This window comes from Canis lupus, chromosome 4, assembly GCF_011100685.1.
Source record: "Canis lupus familiaris isolate Mischka breed German Shepherd chromosome 4, alternate assembly UU_Cfam_GSD_1.0, whole genome shotgun sequence".
NCBI classification, from domain to species: Eukaryota; Metazoa; Chordata; class Mammalia; order Carnivora; family Canidae; genus Canis; species Canis lupus.
Genome location: NC_049225.1, coordinates 67655779 through 67668970, shown reverse-complemented (window position 1 = coordinate 67668970; position 13192 = coordinate 67655779). Strand labels below are relative to the sequence as shown.

The window sequence follows — 13192 nt, the reverse complement described above, 5'->3', positions numbered from 1 at the left end:
ACCATAACAATTTATATTGTTTTGGATTCTTTTCTCATTCCGCAGTGACTCGTCTTCATCAACAGTGTAAACTCAATTTGCAGGAAGACTTACTAGTCAGTGCCTCATCACAGGAGTTTGTCTCAGAGAAATCTCCCCAGGAGCATCATAGCACCCTTATGGCAGCCAGGACACATTGCAGAAAAACAAAAAACAAAACAAAAACCCTGAGACGTTTTACAGTGCTCTCCAAATGCATCTAAGGTGGACATGACACACTGCGGGAGAGGCTGAGCCCTGTGATGGCCCAGGTGTTGCCTATTTATTTATTTATTTATTTATTATTATTTATTTATTTATTCATGAGAGACACCAAGAAATAGATGAAGAAGCAGGCTCCCTGCGGGGGATGCGGGACTCAACCGCAGGACCCCAGGATCATGCTCAACCACTGAGCCACCCAGGTGTCCCCAGTTGCTATTCTTGACAAGTATCATGTTGCCCCCTCATCTTTCACGTGGATTAGCCAAAGTTCTAATGACTCCTTTCTGTTAGTAACAGTTGAAGATTTCTCTCCTGTCCGTGTCACCCTTGGTTTAGGTAACTTGTTTGTCATGGGGCAGAACCTTCTGTCTCCACCCCTGCCCCCCCACCCATGAATCTTAGTTGTTTTGAAGGGGTAGACTTAAGGCTGACCACCAGGTTGACAGGGAGGTCTTCCCGCAGCCCTGGGAGAGCTTGCAACACTAGAGAACCATTCCAGCAGCTGTCCTTGAACTTACTGCCCAGTACTCATCCTGCAACTTCCCAGTTTTCCCTCACTAGTAGGTGTTTCAGTTTTCTGAGGCTGCCTCAACAAAATACCACAGACTGGGTCCAATAGAAATTTGTTGTCTCAGGGTTCTGGAGGCTAGAAATACTAAACCACAGTGTTGTCTGGGCCATGTTCCCTCAAAAGCCTCCAGGGGAGGGGCCTACTTTGTCTCTTCTAGCTTCTGCCAGCCCCTAGTGTTCCTTGGCTTGTGGCAGTGTGACGCCAATTTTTACCTTCATCTTCATTCACGTTACTGTGTTTTTTCTCTCCTGTGTGTGTGTGTGTGTGTGTGTGTGTGTGTGTGTGTGTCTGCCCGCCCAAATGAACCTCTCTTTATAAGGACAGGTTGTGTTAGAGTAGGGCCCACTCTGCTGACCTCATCTTAACTTGATTACATCTGCAAAGACCGATTTCCAAATAAGGTTACATTCACAGGTATCAGGGGTCAGAACTTGAACATATCTTTGAGGGACACAATTTAACTCGTATAGTAGGCAATTAAATGGAAGACCACACATTGCCCAGTTAACCGTACAAATTTGGTCACCATACCTGCTGCCAGCTCTAGTGGACTTCCTCACATCCCATTGTTTGCTATATGAGGCCTCATCTTTTGTCTTTCAGAAAACCTTATCTTTTTTGGCATCCTGCCCTTGTTGCCAAAACCTGGTAAGAACTGTGACATGAGATTTTACGCTGTTTGCAAGCCAACAAGTTATCCTGCAGTTTCATGGATTCTGATAGAAGACATGAGACTGTTAAGTCAGAAAGGTTTTACTTTTTGCATAGTAAACAGCATGAGTTTGTATTTGTTCCAGTTTTCCCTTCTCCCCCAAAGGGGTGACAGAATGGCCCAGATGAATGCTGTGCATCTATTTGGTTTACATCATAGCTGAAGAATCTCCAGCTTAAGACGCCCACATCTTAGGTAATGGGCTACAAGCAAACTTGCCCAACCGTTACCCAGAGGGGGACATTATTATATGGATAGTAAGCAAAGCTGCCCTCTGCTCCAGAGGGAGCCACACTCTCTGTCTTTCCAGATTGCTGGCTCTACCGCATACAGCCTTGAAGAGAGTCCAGAAGAAAAGCTGTCAGTTCAGAAGATGTGCAGAAACATGAGACTCATGGATAATTGTCTCCCAATAGTTGTCTTCTCCTATTGAGTATATTGGATTGTGAGAATTCTTTTTATACTGTCTGTACAGACCTTTGGCAGATACACGTGTGCACATGTTTTGTCCTGATCTGTGGCTTGCCGTTTTGTTCTGTTGTTTTGTTTGTGGCTTGCCTTTTTGTTAACTATTTCAAAGGGCAAACATTTTTAATTTTGATGAAATCCATTTTATCAATTTTTGCTATTAAGTTTTCTTTTTGTGTGCTGTTTAAGAAATCTTATCCGTAACCCAATTTTATAAAGATTTTCTCTCTTTTTTTCTCAAAGCTTAATAGTTTAGTTTTTATCGACAGTCTGTGGTCCATTTTTTTGTTTGTTTGTTTGTTTGTTTTAAAGATTTTATTTATTCCTGAGAGACAGAGAGAGAGGCAGAGACATAGGCAGAGGGAGAAGCAGGTTCTGTGTGGGAAGCCTGATTGTAGATTCAGTCCCAGGATCCCGGGATCATGACCTGAGCCAAAGGCAGATGCTCAACCACTGTGCCATCCAGGTGCTCTGTGTGGTCCATTTTGAAATAATTTTTCTGTGTATGATTCAAGAGTAGTAGTTGAGGTTTATTTTCTCCATATAAAGACCAGTTATTCCAGCAGTACTGTTAAGAGATTCTTTTCTTCATTAAATTATCTTGGAACCTTTTTTCAAAAGTCAGTTGAATAAGTGGGTCTAATTTTGGACTTTACTCTGTTCATTAATCTTCATGTCTCTCACCAATATGGATAATTTACTGTAGTTTTTCAGTTTAGTCTTGAAATCAGGTTATAGTATAAGACTTCCAATCTTATTTTTCGCCTTTTCATATAAATTTTACTATGAGCTTATCAGTTTCTTTCCAAAAGCCTGCTAGGATTTTCACTGACCTTATAGAGTTTTAAGTCCATCTATTATGTTTTCAGGAACAAAGAAAACTCAGCTCCACTAGAGGAAAATACCACAGGAAAAAGTGAGGCAAAAAAAAGAAAGATTGCAGAAACTTCAAATGTTATCACTGAGTCATTGCCATCTGCAGAATCAGAACCTGTTGAAATTGAGGTAGAGATTGCCGAAGGCACAATTGAAGTGGAAGATGAAGGCATCGAAACGTTGGAGGAAGTGGCTTCTGCCAAGCAGTCCATAAAGTACATTCAGAGCACAGGTTCCTCTGATGATTCCGCCCTGGCACTATTGGCAGATATTACCAGCAAATACCGTCAAGGTGATAGAAAAGGGCAGATTAAAGAAGAAGATGGTTGTGCATCTGACCCCACAAGCAAACAGGTAGAAGGTATTGAAATTGTGGAACTTCAGCTGTCACATGTGAAGGACTTGTTCCATTGTGAGAAATGTAACCGTTCATTTAAATTGTTTTACCATTTTAAGGAACACATGAAATCACACTCCACTGAGAGTTTCAAGTGTGAAATATGCAATAAAAGGTATCTTCGGGAGAGCGCATGGAAACAGCACCTCAACTGTTACCACCTTGAAGAAGGTGGAGTCAGTAAGAAGCAAAGAACTGGGAAAAAAATTCATATATGTCAATACTGTGAGAAACAGTTTGACCACTTTGGACATTTTAAAGAGCATCTTCGGAAACATACAGGTAACTGGCAAATGCTTTATGTTAAAAGTATATTTTCCACATTTGCTTCAAGTCTAAGTGTCTACCTTTTTTTTTTTTTAATTAGTGCCACAGAAACCATCTCTTGTATTTTCTAATATGCAGGCTGAGCTCACAATGTTCTGATGATACTAGCGTGTTGAAATATTGACACTTTAAGAGCAAAATCATTAATTTTGAAGTTGGTTGTTACTCTTACACCTTGTCAGTTTTTATATTTTTAGAAGAAATACACAAAACACAGTTTGTGATTATTTACCAAGGATTATAAATTATGAAATCCTAATTATAGGGAAACTTCGCTCTTAATATTTTTTCCTGTTTCTGATTTATAGGTTATATAGATAAGTACATTTACAGCTGACCTCTGGCATGTTTATACCTTTGCATACACTTAGTAACTGGTTTTGACCTGGTGGCCAGGTAGGCAGTGTGTGTGTTGTTTTTCCCACACCTCTCTAGGGGCACACAGTGTCAGGACTGATGAACAGCGGGGAGATGAGAAAGGTGAAGTCTTTCACTGCCATCCTTCTGGCAGCCCTTAGGCATGCAGGAGGGATCCCAGAGAGGCTCACTTTGGGCCTCTGTATCTATCCCCTATACCTGTTCTTCCCCTTGTCAGATTCCCTGTCCTTCCACTTCCCAAGCATTCTTTGCTGAGTCTTCTGTGCCATACACAGGAGCTACCACCTATGACTTGAATCTTGGGTGTGGGAAGAGCGGTGGATATGGTGTGCTAAGTGTCAGATTCTAGACACTTGTTCCCATGTTCTTGTGTGTGGTGGCTAAGGCTGTTTAGACTGTTTAAGTGAATACAACAAGGCTATTCCATGCTATTCAGTCTTTCTCTTTGCTGCAGTTTGGAGAATTTTGAAGACTTTTTTTCATAGATCTTTTGCTGTCCTGAGTTGCTCGCCACATACTACTTGAAACTGAGGAAATGGAGAGATTGAAATAAATGTGATATCCTTCATTTTTAAATGCTTGGTATCAGTACTCAGGGACTGAATAAATGCTTGGTATCAATACTTAGTGGTTACATGAAGAGCAAGAGAATCTCATAACTAAGTCTCTGTATGGATTTTAAAAGCTTTGGGGTCCAAGTTTGGGTAACTAATAGGTGTTAATGAAATCTTTAAGGGAAATATGTTCTGATTTTCAAACATAGGCATAATACCTACTGTATATTTAGAAACTGCCTATAGTAATAGTTTTGGGTCCTTAAATGGTCATCTATTTTAATGTAATTCGTTTTGCAAAATGCTATAACAGTAGCACATTAAATTAGTAAATAAATGTTCCTTGGTGTAACTAGTGTGCTTTGATAAAGGTTTACAGTATCCCAACAGATGGTCACTTTTACATTAGCATAAAAGTGGAAGCAAGTTGTCTCTCTAACCCAAAACATTACCTAGTGGCTTACCCACTGTAAAACAGGCAACACAGACTATTTTGGAAGTTTTGGAATGTGCTTTCCATATCCTATCCTTTGTATTTTGGATTAAATAGAAGAAAATAGAGCTTAAAGTGTATTATGTTGTATGTCTTTATAATTATGTAATATAATTTAATTAAGTAGTTAGAAATTACAGAACTAGATGTCCATTGGAAGAACAGTTTAACACCTAAAGCAAACTGAACTTTGTTAGCATTTAACTGCAATTAACTGTACTAGTAATTAGTAATAAGATAGTTGCAGATGTGACCAGTGACTTGGTGAATCAAGGGAGCATAAGTAAACGGTTTTAAATTGTGCTTATGTGGGCAGCCTGGATGGCTCAGCGGTTTAGCGCCGCCATCAGCCCAGGGCCTGATGATCCTGAGGACTCAGGATCGAGTCCCACATCAGGCTCCCTGCATGGAGCCTGCTTCTCCCTCTGCCTGTGTCTCTGCCTCTCTCTCTGCCTCTCTGTGTGTCTCTCATGAATAAATAAATAAAATCTTAAAAAAAAAAAAAAAGTGCTTATGTTAATAAAGGATGGATCATTTTTTGCTTTTAAGAAACTCAGTGTAAATGAGGAAACAATCCCATTCCTGTTTCCTATCCTCAAAATATACATAAATCTCCTTCAGTTTCATATTTTGCATACTTTTACTAGTTTATTTTTTTTTTTTTTAATTTTATTCATGAGAGACAGAGAGAGAGAGGCAGAGACACAGGCAGAAGGAGAAGCAGGTTCTCTGCAGGGAGCCCGATGTGGGACTCAATCCCAGACCCCAGGATCACGCCCTGGGCTGAAGGCAGGCGCTAAACCTCTGTGCCACTCAGGCGTCCCAATACTTTTACTAGTTTAGCGGTTTGGTTTCTTTAGCATTCTTAAAGCCTGCATTATAATCTGTGGCTTGATTTGCAAAATTTTGGCTGTTTCTTGTCCTATGAATTAGTTTGTTTCCATTTGGAAAATAGTAACGGTAATACCAACCTGCTAGGTCTTAGAGGTAAGGAAATGTTAGAGTCCCTGCCCTCAAGGAGTTCACAGTTATGTTGGGGGAGACAAGTAGGCACAGTCACATGGGATGGGCCAAGGGTTGATAGAGGTCAGCACACAGTCTTATGTGAATGCCTGCCTGGGCTGTTTATTTATGATGGAAAAGACAGGGATGGTTTCTTGGAGCATTCCCCTTATAATGACTCTCAAAGGAAGAGGAGTTAGCTAGGAGATAGGCATTCCAGGCAAAAGAAATGAAGTGTACACAGGCATAAAAAAAGAGAAGAAGAAAAAAAAAAAAAGAGAGAGAGAAGAAGCAACTTGTTTGGAGCACTGCTGCCTGGGGGATTGGGTCCAAGTAGAGGAATGACAAGATGGAGCTGGAAGAGTTAGTAAGGGCTGACTGCGTGGCACATCCTAGGCATCATGAACAAGGGCAAGGGAGAGAAAGTGATGGAAGATGAAGCCAAGACCACACTTAATTTTTGTAAGTGCTGCAAATGAATTTGGATTTTATCTTGAAAGACCAGTCATTTAAAGAAGTTTAAAGGGTATCTGAGTGGCTCAGTCGGTTATGCATCAGCCTTCTGCTCAGGTCATGATCCCAGGGCCCTGGGATGGAGCCTTGGATTAGACTTCCTGCTCAGCAGGGAGTCCGCTTCTCCCTCTCTGCTCCCCCCACCCCACCCATGTTCACTTGCTCTCTCCTCTTGCTCACTTTCCCAAATAAGTAAGTAAAATCTTTAAAAAAAAATTTTTTTAAACCAGGATCAGATGTATATTTTAGAGTGATGACTGGCAGGAGATAGATTGGAGTGAGGTAAAACCTCCAAGATTTTAGGAAGCTGTTGGAGCAGTCTAAGCAAGAGTGAAGAGTTGAGTAAAGGTAGTGATAATGGAAAAAAAAATTAGAGATGTGAATCACATTAAGTAGGCAAAATCAACAGGATTTGGTGACCAGTGAAATATGGGAGTAAATCCTAGCTTTCTGGTTTGGTTTTATTAACTTAGAAAAAAATAAAAGGGTTAGCACTTTAGAGGAGGGAGGAGATACCAGACATTGACAGATTCACCTGTGGGACACCTAGAATGAAAGAGAACCTAAAAGTGACCTTTAACCATGTCTTCAAATAATTGTTACCTCATTTCCTAGAGAGGCAGTAGGGAATTATAGAAAGAATGTGGGTCTGGAAATCAGAATTAGATTCCACCTCCAGTTCTGACATTTGCCAGTATGATGAACTTGACTGGTCACTTTATCTTTGGACCTCTTCCTTGTCTGTGTCAAAAAGGGTAATGATAACCTACATTACAGGGTTATGACAAATAAGAGAAAACACTAAAAGCACTTTGAAGATTGTGCTGTCCACACATCTAAAGTAGAATTAATCTGTTGCTATTTTCTATATTTCATTGGTCTTAATTAACTAAGCTAATTGTTTACTTTTTTATTTTTTATTTTTAAGCTAATTTTTTAAATAGCAAAAGTTCAAATGACATAAAGGCTGAAATGACATACAATGAAAAATGAAATGCTTTCCTACTTCAGTAGATCTCTCCAGAAGCAACTACTGTCATTATTTTCTTAATTTATCCTTCCCCAGCGTTTGCATTTTCTAGTAACCATAGATGGACACAGAGTTTTGGGAGGGTGGGGGGAACAATAGAGACATGCAATACAGTGTCATGCCTTTTCTATTGAACTCTTTAAATATGTGAAAATTGAGGAATTTACATGTCTTTTTTTCCCACTGTGGCTGCATGGTGTTTGGGTGTATAGGTATGCCATAATTTACCTGTATTGATACACATTTAGGTTGTTGCTGGTCTTTCGCTATTACAGACTATGCTGTAATAATAATATACTGGTGCATATGTCTTTGTGTACATGTTCAAGAGCAGAATTGCCAAGTCAAAGAATATGTACATTTTAAATCTTGGCATATGTCATGAAATTACTATTTAAAGAAACTATAACTTTATATTTGTAGATTTTATTTATAGTGAAAAATTATGCACTACTAAAACCACAAAACTTAACCTTTTTATTTATCTCTTCATATTTGAGGAGTCGAAAACAAGTTTCTGTACCAACACTAATTCTAGGTCATAAGGTTTCTAATTTTTTCATCTCATGCATTGCACAAAAAAAATAAGCTTTTTTTTTGGTCAGAGTAAAAACAACTAGTTACTTAACTAGTATGGGGGTCACAACTGGGACCTCAACACCAGAACCTGTTCTCTGTAGGCATCGTGCTATCCCTTGAATCCTCCCTCTCCTTCCCTTACTCTGACTGTTGGACTCTACCTCAGTTAGCCTGCCAGTCCTTCATATCCCTCTCCACCTAGCTTATTGCCCCATTTCTGATTTCTCTATCTTATCTTGTCCTCCTTGTGTACAACTTGAATCACTTTTTCTTGGGGTGCCTGAGTGGCTCAGCAGTTGAGCGTCTGCCTTCAGCTCAGGGCGTGATCCCAGGATCCGGAATCGAATCCCACATCAGGCTCCTTGCATGGAGTCTGCTTCTCCCTCTGCCTCTGTCTCTCATGAATAAATAAAATCTTAAAAAAAAAAAAGAATCACTTTGTCTTACACTCCAAGCATATTCCCTTGGCTTTTGAAGCCACTTGCTCTAAAAAATTTTTTTTAAAAATCCTGGAATTATTGGTCATTTACCCCTACTCCCTTGCAAAGGACTGTTGGAAACAATTCCTATCAGACTTTAAAGGAGGCTTTTTAGTATCTGATTTAGATCTTGTGAAATTATTCTGTACCTTCAGTCTAGTACTCAAGACCCTGCCCACACCCCACCCCAGCAGATGATGTATTTGTCATGTCAAAACCCTCCATCCTCTTTACTTCCAAGACTTTGGAGAAGAATTTCTGTACTGTTTTCATTAACTTGTCTCTCATCTCACCATAGTCTAGCTTCTAACCCCACCACGTCACTCACACTGTTCTCATTAGAGTTAGTAGAATCCCCTGTTGTCCTACCTGACATCTCTGTTCAGCTGACATTGTTTACTGCCCTCATCTTCCTGAATTTCTTAATTTCCCTCGGTGCTCTTTGTTCTGCTTCTGGCTGTTCTGATTCTGTTGTCTTTGCTGCCTCATTACCTGTTTCATTGAGTTCCGTCCTTGATTTTGTTATCACATAACATACTTAGAGTTTTAACCACATCAGAGGTTTTTATTACCACTCAAAGTAACTCCTAATCTGTATATCAGTCCACCCTCTATTTGGCTTCAGATTAATCTACAGCTGTTTACCAGACTTTTCCACCTTGAGTACCTTCAAATCAACAGATACAAAACTAAATTTATAATCTTTACCAACATACTGTACTCCAAACATACTTGGATTTCTGTGTTCTTTATTCCAGTTGGTATTCTAAGCCAGGAATCTGGAGGTCATTACTGATACCTTCCCTCCTTACTCCTCACCCACCATGTTGTTTTATATTCTATGCCTCTGCCTTGAATAAACTTCCTCTTTCCTTCTCTTACTCTATTCTAGGCAGGATACTCTCCTCCTTTCGTGCTGCTGCAATACATTTTCCAGTGCCCTTTTTTTCTGAAACAAGACTTCTACAATACATTGCAGGTGTTCATTGTGTATTTCACCTTCATAAAATACTCTGGCTTGTGATATGGAGTTTTTAACAAGAAGGGCCATTTATTTATCTTTCGTCACCTAGCACATTGGTCTGACACATAGTAAATGCTCAAAAAATTATCGTGGAGTGGATGGTGAGGCATTTCCCAAAAAGAGAAATTGATCTTGATTTTTTTTCCTAAGGGAAAATATATAGTTTTTTAAGAAATGAGAATACATGAAACAACTCTGATCCAAATTTTATTTCTTCCTCAGAGTACAAATAACAATTACAATAATCACTGAAAACTTACTATGTCCACCTCTAGAAGAGCCTTTTGGATGTGGTGAAAACATCTTAATTATAAATTCAGATCTTCTTTCAAGAAGGTGCTATTAGAATTTACCAAAAAGAAAAAAACTTTGCTTTTTCTGTTTTTCTTGATTTGTCAATATAATTTTTTTCTGTTGTAATAGGTGAAAAACCTTTTGAATGTCCAAATTGTCATGAACGATTTGCTAGAAATAGCACCCTCAAATGTCACCTGACTGCGTGCCAAACTGGAGTAGGGGCAAAAAAGGGAAGAAAGAAGCTTTATGAATGTCAGGTATGTGTGGATGTATTCTGTCCTTCGCAAAGTAGGAGTCTGTGTTTAAAATTAAAAGTGAAGGGTGGGCAGCCCCGGTGGTGCAATGATTTAGCGCTGCCTGCAGCCCAGGGCCTGATCCTGGAGACCTGGGATTGAGTCCCACATCAGGCTCCTGCATGGAGCCTGCTTCTCCCTCCTCTTGTGTCTCTGCCTCTCTATGTCTATCATAAATAAATAAATCTTTAAAAAAAAATAAAAATAAAAAAATAAAAGTGAAGGGTAGCAGAGTCTAGAGTAAAAAGTATAGAGCTGACAGTTTGGAAAGAATGAGAGTAAAGAACATCACTATCCTCTTGATTTTAGAAGGAAGATTAGAATAGGGTGTTTTTCTATCCAACCCCAGATTACACCAATGGCAATAAAATTACGTCCTCAATAATAGGTAGTCTGAAACCGTGGTTATTCTTAACCATCAGGCGATCATTAGAATTCTAGAGTGAGGCAGTGGGGCACTGACTAGCTGTGATCAGCTCTTTCATGATTCATGTGTATTTAGCCCACATAATGTAAGTGTTCTAAATGTTAATGGTACTATGGGAGAAATTTTAATATTGGTACTTTAATTCTTTGAATTTATATGGCATTTAAGCAATGAAGGCAGCATTAAAACGTTTCTCAAAATGCATTTAAGTTATTATTAGCTACATCAGCTAAAAGGCAAATAAGAGAATTATGAAATCTTAGACAACATTATAACATTTTTCAGAAAAATTCAAATTTTTCCTTACAGAGAATAAATGCACTCATATTTTCTTCAATTTGAATATTAGTATTGTTAAAACCATATGTTTGGTTATTTCAGGTCTGTAACAGTGTGTTTAACAGCTGGGACCAGTTCAAAGATCATTTGGTAATACATACTGGAGATAAGCCCAACCATTGTACTTTATGTGACTTGTGGTTTATGCAAGGAAATGAATTAAGGAGGCATCTCAGTGATACTCATAATATTTCAGAGCGTCTAATAACTGAAGAAGTTCTTTCAGTAGAAACACGTGTGCAAACTGAACCTGTGACGTCAATGACGATTATAGAACAAGTTGGGAAGGTGCATGTGTTACCATTGCTCCAGGTTCAGGTGGATTCCGCACAAGTGACTGTGGAACAGGTCCATCCAGATCTGCTCCAGGACAGCCAAGTTCATGATTCACATCTGAGTGAGCTTCCAGAGCAGGTCCAGGTGAGTTACCTAGAAGTGGGTCGAATTCAGACTGAAGAGGGTACTGAAGTACATGTGGAGGAGCTGCATGTCGAACGGGTAAATCAGATGCCAGTGGAAGTACAGACTGAACTGCTAGAAGCCGACTTGGAACAAGTGACCCCTGAAATCATGAACCAGGAGGAAAGAGAGCCCACCCATGCAGATGCCGCCGGAGCTGCCGGGGACGATCACGAAGATGCTGAGGGTTTAGAGACCAAATCAACAGTGGATTCCCAAGCCGAAAGGGCAGGGAATGAAAACAGAACACCTATGCCTGTTTTAGAATGAAATAACAAATGAATATATTTTTAAATTTATGTGTTCAGTTTTTGAACTGATGATGGGCAGTGTGACTGTCCTTAAGCTAACAGACAAGTGGACCAAAGTTAAAGTCTTCTCCTGTTGTGCTGAACTGTTTCTATTGAAACAAACTGATTCCCCCTCTTAATGCCACAGAGGAGGGATCTTTCCCATACGTGAATGGGAAGCTTTGAGAAGTATTATTTCTGCAAACTTAAATGGATTATATTCTTATTATATAGTTGGGTACGAATGTATCTATTTTCTTTGTGATAAGGGTTCTCCCTTCTCTTTCCCAGGTCACGTCCTTTCTCAGATTTTTTCCATGTTGTAAAATCAAACGTAAAACCATTAGAATACAAGTTTATGTATTCTAATGCATGTTAGAAAATTGAATATATAGGAACACAAGGCTGCATGAAGAAAAGTACATTGTTACTGTGCAGTTAAATTTTGGCTTCCGGCTTTCTTTAGTTTGAACAACCTTCTTGTCTATACTGATAGTCACAGATGTCATCTCTGCAACAGAAACAGTGGTGGTGGCAAAATTTCTAGAAGGAAAAACAAAATAAAACAAAAAAACCACACCCATGTGCCTTTTCAAAACCAACTAAACTTCTATAAAGCGTCTCTGGTTCTTTCAAAGTTTGTGTTGTAAGGAGCAATGTAGGTGATGCTGTAGTACTTTTATGTTTTTGCTTATAATGGCAACTACCAATTCTTTTTCTTGGTAACTTAGGTTGAGAAATTTCATTTAATGGCAACTGAAGGGCCATCTCCAATTGGGAAAATTCATTTATATTTGTGGTAAACTTTTTTTGATGAAAAGTTGCACTAGTATTTTACCACCAGATGAAAAAAAAGATGAGCATCATTTAAAAATTAATGTATTAAAATAAAGTACAGAGAAAAACATGTATATAATATATCAGGCTTTGTTTTGAATGAATCTTTTCCCCCGATCCTTAATGTAAAGATCTTGTGCTATAACTTTTAAAGCCATACAAATAAGAGTGCTAAACTGTGGACTTATAAGTAGGTGTGTAAATATTTTTAATCAGTATTACTTGGAAAATAAAATATAACAGCCACATAAAGTAAACCAATATGCTATTTTCTTTACCTGTTAAATATTGGGAGATATTTACATTTTTAAAGTAAAGTTTAAAATTATGTGTTCATGACTCTTTTTTTCTTTTTGATTACTAGTGTAGAAGTTGGTCTGTGGTCAGAGATATTTTCTCATTCATGACTGATTCATGAATTAAGATCTACAATTCTTAGTATATACCTCTAATCCCCAAAAAACAGTTCAAAAGAATGGAAGGAGGAAGAGGTTGGCATTTGCAGTTCAGTTCCATGGTAGGGAACAACAGCCAATGCAATTTTTTAAATAGAACTTTTTTTTTTAAGATTTTATTTATTTATTCATGAGAGACACACACAGAG

General features: G+C 38.7%; 1 protein-coding gene across 13 annotated transcripts in view; it reads left to right on the top strand.

The window, feature by feature from the left end:
* Positions 1 to 12920, top strand: part of ZNF131 (zinc finger protein 131) — a 31131-nt gene extending 18211 nt beyond the window's left edge. For 5 of the 13 annotated variants that reach the window (XM_038535192.1, XM_038535193.1, XM_038535195.1 and 2 more), the window contains 3 exons: positions 2864 to 3549; positions 10070 to 10200; positions 11045 to 12920. In XM_038535192.1, coding sequence (XP_038391120.1) covers positions 2864 to 3549; positions 10070 to 10200; positions 11045 to 11731 — 1504 coding nt within the window. In that variant the 3' untranslated portion in view covers positions 11732 to 12920. Of the gene's footprint in view, positions 1 to 45; positions 291 to 1417; positions 1463 to 1611; positions 1722 to 1836; positions 1972 to 2863; positions 3550 to 10069; positions 10201 to 11044 lie in introns of those variants that run through there. The other 8 variants (XM_038535198.1, XM_038535200.1, XM_038535199.1 and 5 more) reach the window with 8 other exon arrangements.
* Positions 12921 to 13192: the final 272 nt, after the last annotated feature.